The sequence below is a fragment of the Nestor notabilis genome, unplaced genomic scaffold (genome assembly GCF_000696875.1).
Source record: "Nestor notabilis isolate BGI_N333 unplaced genomic scaffold, ASM69687v1 scaffold7171, whole genome shotgun sequence".
NCBI lineage: Eukaryota > Metazoa > Chordata > Aves > Psittaciformes > Psittacidae > Nestor > Nestor notabilis.
The window spans coordinates 9,570-22,253 of NW_009913263.1; the positions used below are offsets into that span (position 1 = coordinate 9,570).

Here is a 12,684-nt window from a genome sequence, read left to right on the forward strand (position 1 = left end):
TATATCTGCTACAGATATGTAAAAAAAAAAAAAAAAAAGGCAAGTGAAAACTCTTTGTGAACTGCTGTTCTAAACCACCTGGAGCACCTAAAAGCTAATTACCACTTACAGGCAAGACAGAGTTTCTGTGGGAAATGCAGCTTTGTATTTCCTGACTTGGCCAAACATAAAATACATTAACTGAATTATGTCAATGAGCCATCTGATAGCACAGGGAGGCAACTGTACAGGAAAACTAGTGTCAAAATAGATCAGAAGTAAGATTTCTGAAGGGACACCAAAAAACCTTACATAAACCTCTAACAGGACATTTGCTTGAAAAATGCCATAATTATAGCTAATTGATTTCATTTCTTCAGTTTCCAAGATCTCCTCTCAGAAATTAATCAAATTCAAGGAGCAATGCAAGCTACGTAAACTCTTTCTACCTCTCAGTCTGTGGTGGTGCTCTCTACAGTGTGAAAGAAAAGCTCTGTTTTGCTTCATTAGCTGCTATTTTCAGGGTGGTATGGACAGTCTTTAGCAAAAACCTTTAGTGAAATTCAGTCTGAAAAGAGAAACAGCAGGATATTAAGGAGAAAGTAAACTTTCAGGAGAATAGTTAGTTGTTAAGTTTTGACCAAAACAGTCCCAGTTCCAAGAAAAGAAAAAAGACCCTTAGCCTTATCTTAATCATCTTCCTTCCTTGAAGCATCTGTTAGAGATTTGCCTCATGCTGCAATAGTTTCAAGAAAAAATAACCCAAAACCTAACTCTGAGCAATTCCTGGCTGAAGAAGAGAGGCAAAGAATTATTTAGTCATAGCCATATTTTCAGTATTACAGGTTTCAATACAGCATAATGTCAGTGTTAACACAGAAGTAGCGCATTTTCAATACTGAACAGGGACTCTGAAAGCTTTATTTTTTTATGCAGACTGTTTTAAGGGCTTCTTGCTCTCTTATTCATTTATTGCACAGACCATCTCCTCCCACAAGCAATTTTGCAATCTCTCTGTGGCAACAAAGCCAATTGTTCAGTGTCCCGATCTATGATTCTATATACTTATGGCCACCTGAATATAATTCACTAGCTAGAGATAAAAAGGAATTGCTATCATGAAGTTGTGCTCTCTAGGTCACATTTTGAGAGTCTGTGCTGTAGAAAAATAATTAGGTGAAGATACACCTATCTCTTGGTTCTGAGCTGCTCATATTAAAGTTTTAAAATGCTCTGCAGGCAAGCAGTGCCACCTGTTCTTTCATTTTAATTTAAAAATTCTGAATCATATTAATGTAAGCCTGAAAATGTTTCCATTCTGGAAATACGTGCATTCACCAACCACAACAATTACTATCATATTAAATTTATGAAGATATATGAAAGAATGGTACAAAGATTAAAGGGTATAATAAAGCCAAAAATATATATGCATGTATATTATATACTACGAATGTATGTTTTCAAACCACTGTCTCCACTATGTCTACAGAAGGCACACATTTCAATTAATAATACATTCAGGGTTTATTTTCAATTGTAACTTTCAGGAGACATTACCCTTTCAGGCATGATATTGTAACAGTCCTACTGAACTTCAACTTTCATTAGAAGACATCAATCAACTTTCTTTCAGTAAAAACACATGTTCACCCTAGACTACAATTTTTTTTAAACAACAAAAGAAACTTCTACCATATATATATTTATGACCATAGACAACACATGAAAAAACTCTTGTCATGGATTTATCAATTAAATGAAAAAAGCTTTTTTTTTTTTTTTACATCCAACTTGAAGTCCAAAACAATTTCCCTTTTCTCCCAACACCCTGAATTCACACTTCACTTCAGGGCTTTAGGTTTTCTAAGCTCTAATACTGATATAATCACTTTTCAGGCAAGTACTCATTGTCTCTTGCCATCTCAGTAAAGGCAATCATTTGACAGGAAGTTTTTATCAACAGGGTACTTTGAACTTACAGTAACAGATGTGCTTAGTTTAAAATGTTGTATTTGAAAATACACTCTCTTATCATGTTGTAAGTTCTCATTTTTCTTTCAAATGATTCTTACTAATTTTTACGTTCAACTTTTTGCCTGATTAAGTTTGCTGTGGTAAAGCTAATAGAGACAAGACCTTCTGGTTAAAACTGACAGACAGTTATTTCCATTTGCAAATCCTCTAGATCTTTATTGGCTCGTTAAATATGTATACTTTGAAGGAGATTTAAATTATCCTGGTATATAAATCATCTTTTTTTGTTGTTTCAAAGAAAATTGACTACTGCCATCTCGTGGTCAAACATTGTCATTTGACTCACAGACGTAGCTGGACTGTGCCTGAATACTTTGTATTACAGTACAGGTAATGTTTTTATTTTTTAATTTTTTTTTTTAAGATAAATATTGCAGAAAATAGATTCATTAAAAAAGTATTTTACTCCATTTAAATCCCTCACTCTCTCAAGACCCTGTTCAATGATACAAGCTGACAGTGCTGCCTTATTACCCTTTAAGACAAAGTTAAGGTGTAAAATCATGAAGTATAGTGTGGAAAGACTATCTTCCCTTTCCTCCTCTCTGATGCTTAATAGCAAGTCTTAGGAAGAAGAGGAGGAAGATTCCTGTAATTGCTCTTAAAGTTGGGAACAGGTTGATCCTGTAAGGCAGACCTGCTACATAATTTCTTTTTTGGCAATTTAGCGGTCATGCTAAACTTCTTAGGAATTCTCTTTCCTGAGGGAATTTGGATTTTCTGAATACCAGAAGAAATACACAGTTCTTCCTATTAGAAAAAGTTATTGTAATATTTTCCACTAATATTAGAGTTAGCCCCCATTTTTTAATAAATTAAGTCTTTATTTATCCACTTTAAAACCACATGTTGATAAATATGCCTCCAACAGAACACACACATGCATTAAGGTGTGCCACTTCAGTTCTGTAAGTTTTTCCACTGATTGTCCAGGGAAGTTAAGTTTTACTTTATCCAAAACTTTCTTCATATGTAAACCATGATTTTGAAATTAGGTCGTAAGTCCCATGACCAATAACACTGACCTAGGGCTTTTCTTACCAGTTAGAAATATTTGAAGCAAAATAATTCCATCAGAATTATAATTCTATTAGATATTTAAAAAAAATAATGGAGGAAGTTCAATGAATTATTTTAAAAGGGTTTGAAGGAAGAATTTGTCTATACTAGGGTGGAGCAATTATAATTGCATATATTCTGGACATGCAGGTTTTAGATTCCTGTTCTTAGCATGTAACATTAAAACTGCTGTATATCTCCCTCTGCCACCTCCACAAACTTATTATCTGTTACAACAATTAAATATGGCAGTAATATGCACAGTTTGTTATTTCAACAGTGACTTGAACTACAAGAAACAAAATATTCTCTCCCTCTCATGCAACATCCCTAACACTTGTAACAAATACTGTTAAGCAATCTCCAAAAATAGCACAATTATGCATAGATAATACATCGTGTCCTTCACAAAAGAAGGTCACTAACACGCTAGCTTGAAGCCCATCTCAAACCAGGCCATTTCAGCGTTGAAAAGCTCTATTTTTATTTTTTCACATTTGCATGATCTTTATTATCTTTCAGTTCTTCTCTAGTGCCCTTGCACTTTCTCGTGCACATGAACCACTCCCATCTATCACAACAGTATGAATATTTTGTTTGCTGAACAGCACTCTCTAAAGCAATTAGGATTCACTGGACTACATAATATGCACATTGTAATGCTCTTGGCAAACAAAAATTTAAAAAAATACCTAAATGCAAGGATTCTGATGACTTACATGCAGATACCTTTCCAATCCTTTCAGTGCACCTCAACAATATCATAATCATGTAGATTTATAGACACAATATATAAACATTTGGAAATTTTGAGAATTTAGTAGTAATGAAAACCAAATTAGAAAAAAAACAAACATCAGAACTTTATTATACATCAGTACACAACAACATTTAAAATTGATGTGCTTAACTGAAAGAACTATGTTTGCTTACTGACATTGATTTACCTTCTGGATGCATCTCTTCAGACTTCCTTCTCACATAAATAACACGGGGTTTCACAGTCTCAACTTGTGCAGCTTCTTGGCTCTCCTCCTATATATCAAACATTAAAATCATATTACAAAACTACCTTTTGATGTAAAAGCACAGTAGAATTATGTGGAGCTTCAAGAAAGAGATTTTTAAAGATTCATTAAAGGATATGCACTTGTTCTCCTTCCTTTTGACTTCAAAAGAATTCAATCTGAATTAGCCTGTTACAGTGTTATTTCCTTTAGACAAACATCCTGGGAGCAGGAGGTATGGCAAAGTGCCATTTAGGCCTGAAGACACAAGAAGACCCTCAATTTCTACTCAAAGTATGTGGCAGAAAGAACGTAAGATTTCTCTAGCTTTCTTCAATACCCAGGACTTCTTCCTAGGTATTGTCATCCTAAGTAAAAAGAGCAAGTTGAAAAGAAAAATCAAAATTTCAGCACACCAGTTGGAAAACCAGTGCCAAGTATAAAATTTATGACCATGTTTTAAAAAATATTTTCTGCTTTTCAGGACCTAGGTCTGCAACAATGCCTACAGGAAAACAGATTCTTAGAAGCAACAAACACTCTGGATGTTAAAAAGGGAGACATTATTTTTGTCAAGTACACTTGTTATCTTACGTGTTAACTGGAACAGGAATCATGGCCCAAGGACATTCTATTACATGTAGACAGGAAACACGAGAAGTGCAAAACAGAGTCATGGAATCCTAGAAGACTTAGGCATTCTTAAGCTTTGGAAGCTGGAGAGGGACTTTTTGCAAGGGCATGTACTGAAATTGAAAGAGGGTAAATTTAGATTAGATATTAAGAAGTTCTTCCCTGTGCGGGTGGTGAGACACTGGCACAGGGTGCCAAAAGAAGCTGTGGCTGTCCCATCCCTGGCAGTGTTCAAGGCCAGGCTGGACGGGGCTTGGAGCAACCTGCTCTAGTGGAAGGTGTCCCTGTCTGTGGCAGGGGGTTGGAACTGGATGAGCTTTAAGGTCTCTTCCAACCCAAACCATTCTATGATCCTGTGATTCTCTAAGACAGACAAAATTGATTTCATCAGTTATTCTGTTGATTCTGTGAATGAATATAAGGTGTTTTTTTTTTTAATGAAGATTCTTAAAAGAAGGAGGAACACAAGAAAGATCATAAATTTCTGCATATCACACAACGTTTGGAGCCTATGGACAGAATTACTTTATGAATTCTGGGAAAATTATATGCTCTGAGGAGCAATGGCACTGCTGTTCTCTTGAAGATGTGATGACAAAGTACCAGTGGTATTGCGGGTACCCCCGAAAGCTAAAAAGAAAGAAAAGGAAAGTATACTTCAGTTCCATAACAGAAACCCTCCACTACTGTGGAGGCCACAACTGAAACTAAGAGCCAAAAACGTAAATGGAAAGAAGACAATCTTTATGTCTGGCAAAGAATAGCATGGTGCCAACTATGCAATCAGAGCTTCCCTTTTCTTTCAGCTAACAACTGTCTCCCACGATAACAGAAATCTCAACAACGATGATACTGCCTCTTATGTACTTAACGAACATTTAAGCCAGTGTGGCAAAAAATCAGGAGGAATAAAAACCATAAGCCATTCAGCCACTGTCTTTTCCTCAATGCTTATTTACTCTCCCCAGTAAACAAAGCATAGAGAGGGCTGCACTAGTAGATAGCATGTCATCTCTAAGGAAGACCAACACAACCTCACCCACACAATAATAAGCATAAGCTGGCAAAAGTGAACATACATAAATGCACCTGAGATCAAGCTAGCATCTCCACAAGGCACTATGACAAACAGACAGACCAGTTAGGATTAGTACTAAATTGGGCACCTCTACACACCATGATGTTGATCAAGTCTGTTCATCATTTAAAGCTGACAAGAAAGAGTTGAGATGATTTTCTGAAAGAAAGAAGGTCTCATGGAAATGTGATCAAAGGCCACCACTGTTACAGAACATTAAACATAAGCAAAACCACAGCATATTCATGAGTCGATTTGAAGTGTTTCTTTGTTTTGGATTTCTAATAAGACAAACCAGAAACCAGTTTAAACTGAATCGAGGTGCAAACAGAAGCTGAGAGATAATACGTAGATTCACAGCCTACAGTTACACATCCCTGAAGATTAAAAACACCATGTATTTTGAAATACTAAAAATAAAAGCTAATGAAAATAAATACCAAAGTGACAAACCCACTTAAAAAATGTTGACTGTATAAAAACATTCATACTTCTATAAGAATATTGTGAAAATATTTTGCAACTGGTTTTCTAAAATTTTAGCAATGCATTTGGGTCTTAAAATAATTTAGATTTACCATCTTTGAAATGTTTAGCCAAACAAATATGACTTCAATGTTCATGTCCCTCCCATAATCAAAATGCTTCATCTAGAATAGGAAGAGCCCAGCTTCCTCCTAGTCATTCTTTTGCTTCTTAATGCTAACAACACAGGGGCAAAGAGGCCACAAATAACAGTCAATTCCTGTATGGTTGCACAAGAATAGACAGAAGGGGTCAAACCAAAGATGCATTTAGTCTGGCATTCTGTCTCACAGTGGCTAAAAGCGTATATAAATCTCAAAAAAATCCAGTGCCAGAAATGGGGGAACAGAAAAGGAATTTGCGTAGATAAGAAAATTCCTGTATGACTTAAGTCATTTGTTTTGCAGCAAGTGACCACACAGACTCCACTCTTCATGACTAAAGGACTCCTGCCCTACATGAAAAGACAACGTTCTTTCTCTTGGTCAAAATCTGAGGTACACACCCGTCCCAGGGAAAGAACAAGTAGTATGTATATGGCAGCTCCACAACACTGCTGACAACCTCCCTGAAATGAGGATCCTGCTCAGACAGACCACAGAAACCACCCAAGATTTGCCACATCAAACCCTAAGATCCAGGAGGATAGTTCCCAGTTACATCAGAACAAAGGTATACCAAACCCAAGGGCCAGCTGGACACCATCTGAAACACCACGTATTTTTTCAAATCTCTTGGCAAACACCATGAAAAACCCAGTTTTGCTCCTAACAGATTCATCTTCTGGATTTGTATACAGCTGATTGTTTAATTTCAATGAAGGCAAACACAGCCTAGAGCTGAAAAATACGATGTGAAACAACCAATGTGAGAGTCAGTGACTAAGATGGGTGAAAATGTTTTAAGAAGTTTAAAGTGATTATTGCCTTAAACATTGCATACAATGAATCATTCTGGAAGCCTGAGTATCTCTTGCTCTATTAGCTGATACTATGTCACAAGACAAGCTGTTTCCCACAGGCAGGTGATAAAGCAAATCCAGCTGTAGATCTGAATACAGATGCCGTCCCTAATTGAAACTAAGGGAAAGGTTCATTGTCACTGTTACACGGTAGATAGATGCTGTCAAAACAAGCCTTCAAATCATGTGGTACAGGCTTTTTTGTTGTTGTTTTTCCAGAAAAAGACATATGGATCGAGTAGAAGATCTTATGGAGCGTGGTTTTGCCCCATCCAGGATAGACATTTACTGTGATTAAAGGTATACTTAAAGATTGTCACGACATAGGAAAACTAAAACGTTAGCCTGTGAGAAACAGAGCTGATGTTTCTCATGGGCTTATATCAGGAACACTCACTTACAGGAAGAGACTCTCTTGTTTGGGGGAAAAAAACAAAACCGACCACACAAAGTTCAGGGGTTTGGTTGGTTGGTTGGTTTGGAAGACAACTGAGTTTTTTACATGTCAACAGGCAAAAACCTCCACCCTACAGGTTCAGATGCAAGAAAATGTTTCTAAAGATAGTATGTAACTATTTGTGTATTTTCTATGAAAGACACTATGTCAGATCACACTACATTTCTTGCATAGGTAAGACTATGGGTAATGGGTAATCTTACACATGGTATATGATCATTTGCCTATACACAGGCAAACAAAAATGAATTCTGACCAAATCAGCTAATTCTTCACAGCACTCGATGCAGGCATCACTGTGTTACTTAATCACAGTTAATGGTGCTAAAAGAAGGAAACATATTTTACCCTCTCTGTTGTTTTTACTTTTGGCTTGTGAAGTGATAACAAGGATATGAGCTTCACCCCAACAGACACAGTGCTTTAACAGAATCCAGTCTTGCCTGTGAACAATCATTCCAAGAAATAGTATGTTCTGATGATCTCAAAGTGAAAGAGGTGTAACATTTAAAATCCTCTTTACCATCTGAAGTGACATTTTTAAGAACAGTTTAGACACCAGTGGCATGATAGACATCAAAGTTTCAAAGTATAAAACCAAAGACATGTCAACATAAGATACTTTAGGTTATTTTTAATATAGAACATCAGAGAAGGACAGAATGCATCCAGGAACATAGCAACTAAGGTAAGTGTATTACTACTTTCAAACACATTGTGAATCTAATCATAATAAAAAGCAGTCTCCTGACTCATCAGCTTTTTCCACTCACTATTTAAATTTATCTTTATTTAGCAAGTAAACCATCATCTCTAGGTAACAGCACACAGCAAGTAAACCATCATCTCTAGGTAACAGCACACACTAATAAAGTAGCAACGGATTAACCCTATAGGTTTCAAGCAGAGATCAATAGGATCTTTATCTACCTTCAAATATTCTGAGATACCTCATCATTACTGCCTTTCTAATCCTTCTCCTACTAGGACAAATGAAGTTCCTGAAATGCTGAATAAGAGTTACAATTCATGAGGCCAAACCTCTATTGTTGCTTCCTCTTCCATATATCCATCATGTTATTTTTCTGTATTTGAAGCACCTAAAACATTGGGATGCCTCATCTGAACTGAGTATGTATAGTATTAGATCCTGTAAGACTAGTGAAGCTGTGAGGAAGTACAGAATAAATGAGAGGTCTGACCCTAACAGAAGCATATTGTAAGGATTCTGTCACGGTAAGCACAATCATTTTTATTATGCACATGAAGTCTTGGCTTCAGTTTCTAAGCTGATTGTGTATCTTAAATGCACCAGTTCTGTGGTGTCAGTCACCACAGTGAAACAGGAAAATTTATTTTCCTAGGTTTCAGTTTGGACTTTCTGACTAGTCATAGAAAAGATCCTTAGGTTTACCTGGGACAGATCCTCTGAAAGAGATGTTACTCTGCAGCCTGACTGGGCTTCTTGCAGAACAGGATTTGAAACTGGTTGCGTTTCCAGTTCGGCCATAAGCATTGGACCACGAGCTGTATCTGCATCTCCAAGAACTTCTGCCAAGAGAGAAAAATAAGAATAAAAAACATTCCTTGATGGACTGAACTAATAATCTTCCAGTCAACTCATGTGGCAAGATGTGGAGCTTTTCAAGATTCAGCAATGGGACACGCAATGTGAAAGTGAATTACTTCCTTCTTAAGTGGCTCATTGTATATCCTTTAAATTGTTCTTGTGGGGAAAAAGAAATAAGAAATACAAGTCTGTGGAAATTGAAAAATAAATCAGTTTTATCATCTGTAGATTTCTAACATGGCAAGCATTTATAATAACTTCAAAGCTGCATAGTCCATCATACCATTATATGCTTAATGAGCTTTAGCACATATATTGGAAAGAGATTGGAAAGGCTTCTTCATGAAAATGTTTCACTATTGTCTGAATTAAAAGAAAATGGTATATAGTCTTTTTTAAAAGGGATAATTTGCTATATAATCCAGCATTTATCATACTTTTGCAGCCTGCAAGCGTGTAGAGCATCTTTATAAAAAATGTACTGACAGCTCATGAACTAACTTTAGCCTTCTGCTATCATAGAGAGCCAAAGAATTAATTTTAAGCTTAATTAACTATAATCATTGTTTAATTAACTGTAATTATTGTTCATTTTAAGACTATATGTGCCACATTTCATTTGCATGTTGGTTTGTATATCCATGACTTTAGGCACTGAAAACAAGGCTTTTTATAAACGAAAGACTGATCATCAAGGTGCTGTTATATACCTACATAAACAACACCTGCTCCATCCTACAGATAGACATCATGTTTACACGATACAAATAAAAACTGATCACAAAACTGAAGATACCCATAGACACACAATCCCCAGAATTCTTACAGATCTATCTGTGACTCGTTCTGACAGAGAAACTGAGCATCCACTGCAAGGCTAAATGTAGAGAGATACACACCCTGAAATATGTGAACTTTGAAACCTACTGGTGTAACAATTATTTAATATTACCCTTAACAATAATTATAAAATAAAATTATGGACCTGATTATAACTCTTGTGGCTACCAGCAAATAGCTCTTAGTCCTAACTTGCAATAGACTGAAGAACATACAGTCTCACATGCCAGTGGACAGATAAAAAAAATTTGGAAGAAAAGTGGAAACAATCACAGAGCATTCCTTCCCCTTCCACCCCATTCCCCCCCTTCAAAAACAGACTGTTTCCTATTCAGTGTTGACTTCACTATCAAAAGAACTTGGAAACAAGATTTTCTGTTCCTCCCTGATGTGAAGAAACTCTTGTTTTGAAAGCAGGTCCTACAGTGTTGTTTCCTCAGCAATGTGAGTGAATACTGTGCCGGTATTCAGCACAGTATTCATTCGTGGGGAGGGAGAGAAGCTAAGTTAAAAATCATCAGAATGCAACACAACTCAGTATGGGATTATTACAGATGTAAAAGCACAGGGCATTCCCCTATATATACCTGAAAAGGTCCTTCTAAAATCGATTTTCAGATAACAACAGAGAAACTGGGATCAAAAAATAAGGGAGAGGAAGGATGGACCATTGGCTACATGACTCGCTCCAACTGAAAAGAAATAAATTATTGCTTTACCATACCAACTCATCCCTGCAATACTTTGTGCAAGCTATTATTTGTATGCCTCAGCTACCCTCATCTAAGGGAAAAGGAATTTCCATATTGCTATAGGAATATATGAAGCTAAAACATATTACCCGTTATGAGACACTGCAGTATCACCTTGATGGAGTGATAAAACCAATGAACAGGTGTGCTGTGTAAGGGGACAGAGAGAAGTATCTTCAGCTGCCAGTGTTAATACCTGTCCTATGGAAACTGACTTCAAGAATGGTTAAATTAAGTGGTTTTGAGAATTGAATTTGACTTAAGAATAAAATACATACTTTACAAGTCAACTTTTCTATAGGCAAGTGGGCACTTGCCATGATTTCTGTTCAAATTACAGAATATGATAGACGAAGAGTGAAGGCAAGGCTTGAATTAAATTCAGTTCTCAAAATAGAAATGCAAAAGATTTCATTGCAGAAATCGCCTCTAAATTTTTAATTTTGGATTTTTAACATATTCACTGAAATTATTTAAGATACTGTTGTAGAAGACCCTCAGAATCCACATAAATGTCACAGAGAAGAAGTAACAGTCTAATTGTACCTCCAATTTGGGCAAGCTGCCCTGGAGATGGAGAACGGTGTGGTCTGTTCTCAGAAGTCTGAACTGTCGAATGGTCCATATAAACTGAATGTCCCATTAGGATTCTCTCTGCTGCTCTGGTCAGCCTTGGTCTTTGACCTTCACTGAGCTGTCCAACACTATCATCAGAATCCTATACAGAACAGCAACATTAGAATAGTAGATATAAAAAACCCCAATGTATTTCTTCTAAAACCACATATTGTTCTCTAATTACATTAATCCTTAAGACATATAAAAACTTAAGTCTACAGAATCAGTCATACAGAATCACAGAATACCAGGTTGGAAGGGACCTCAAGGATAATCTGGTCCAATCTTTCTGGGCAAAGCATGACCTAGACCAGATGGCCCAGCAGCATGTCCAGCCAAATCTTAAGTGTCCAGTGTTGTCCACCACTTCCCTGATCAGAGCCTAAGTTACATTTTTAGCTCTTTAATGGGGTCTTTAATGTTACACATACAGCCATTGTTGACTGCCTGACCTTGTAGTACTGGAAGCATGTAAAAGCTACTGATGCTCTGTTGTACAGCATGTCAGATAAAAAGTTTAATTTTTAAGTAGGTTTGGATGGCATTTAAAATAGGGATTGTTCTCTGAATTCTGACTTTCAAAGCTCCAGAGAAAAAAACCAGCTTGTTTCTACACGGGAAAACAGGTTGAATACACATACACACATGTGCACAGTATCGTTCTAAGGCAAATTAGTAATACATAGGAGAATATTCTTTCTCTTGCAAGTGAAAAAGCATGCTTTGCACACATCTTGCCTGATGTGGGGGTAAGTTTATTAGTGTCTTGTATGGACAGACTGATCAATCCATAAATATGGGAAAGAGAAAAAGCAAATCAGAGGTGCATTTGTAATCGGCAGTACTGATGAGAAAATGTCACGACAATTACAGAGCTGACACTGTAGAAAGCTTTTCACTAAGTCCATGCACTGGAGCTCCTTAGGCAAAATAAAGACAGACAAAGGAACAGTTAAGGAGGTGAGAGAAGTTAGTAATTATTTAGACTAAACTGACCAGCAGGACAGATAGAAGAAACTGCATATGCATCAATAAAATCACAAAAACCAAGATCTGCCATAAATAAAAGTGTTGAACCATATTGCAGTATTCAAAGTTCACTTCATTTAAACATTCCTCTAGCTATGTTGGTTAGAATAGACATCCAGTTCAAATTATTATTTTCCAC

At 36.4% G+C, this 12,684-nt stretch overlaps 1 protein-coding gene across 1 annotated transcript in view; it reads right to left on the reverse strand.

The window, feature by feature from the left end:
• Positions 1–4,022: 4,022 nt before the first annotated feature.
• KIAA0586 (KIAA0586 ortholog) overlaps positions 4,023–12,684 on the reverse strand; it is a gene marked incomplete at its 3' end in the record, with an annotated part of 45,079 nt that continues 36,417 nt past the window's right edge. Inside the window, exons 27-30 of the mRNA XM_010023116.1 lie at positions 11,445–11,616; positions 10,032–10,034; positions 9,151–9,287; positions 4,023–4,110 (exon numbers count right to left, since the gene is read on the reverse strand). Of these exons, the coding sequence (XP_010021418.1) occupies positions 4,023–4,110; positions 9,151–9,287; positions 10,032–10,034; positions 11,445–11,616 (400 nt within the window). The remainder of the gene's footprint in view (positions 4,111–9,150; positions 9,288–10,031; positions 10,035–11,444; positions 11,617–12,684) is intronic.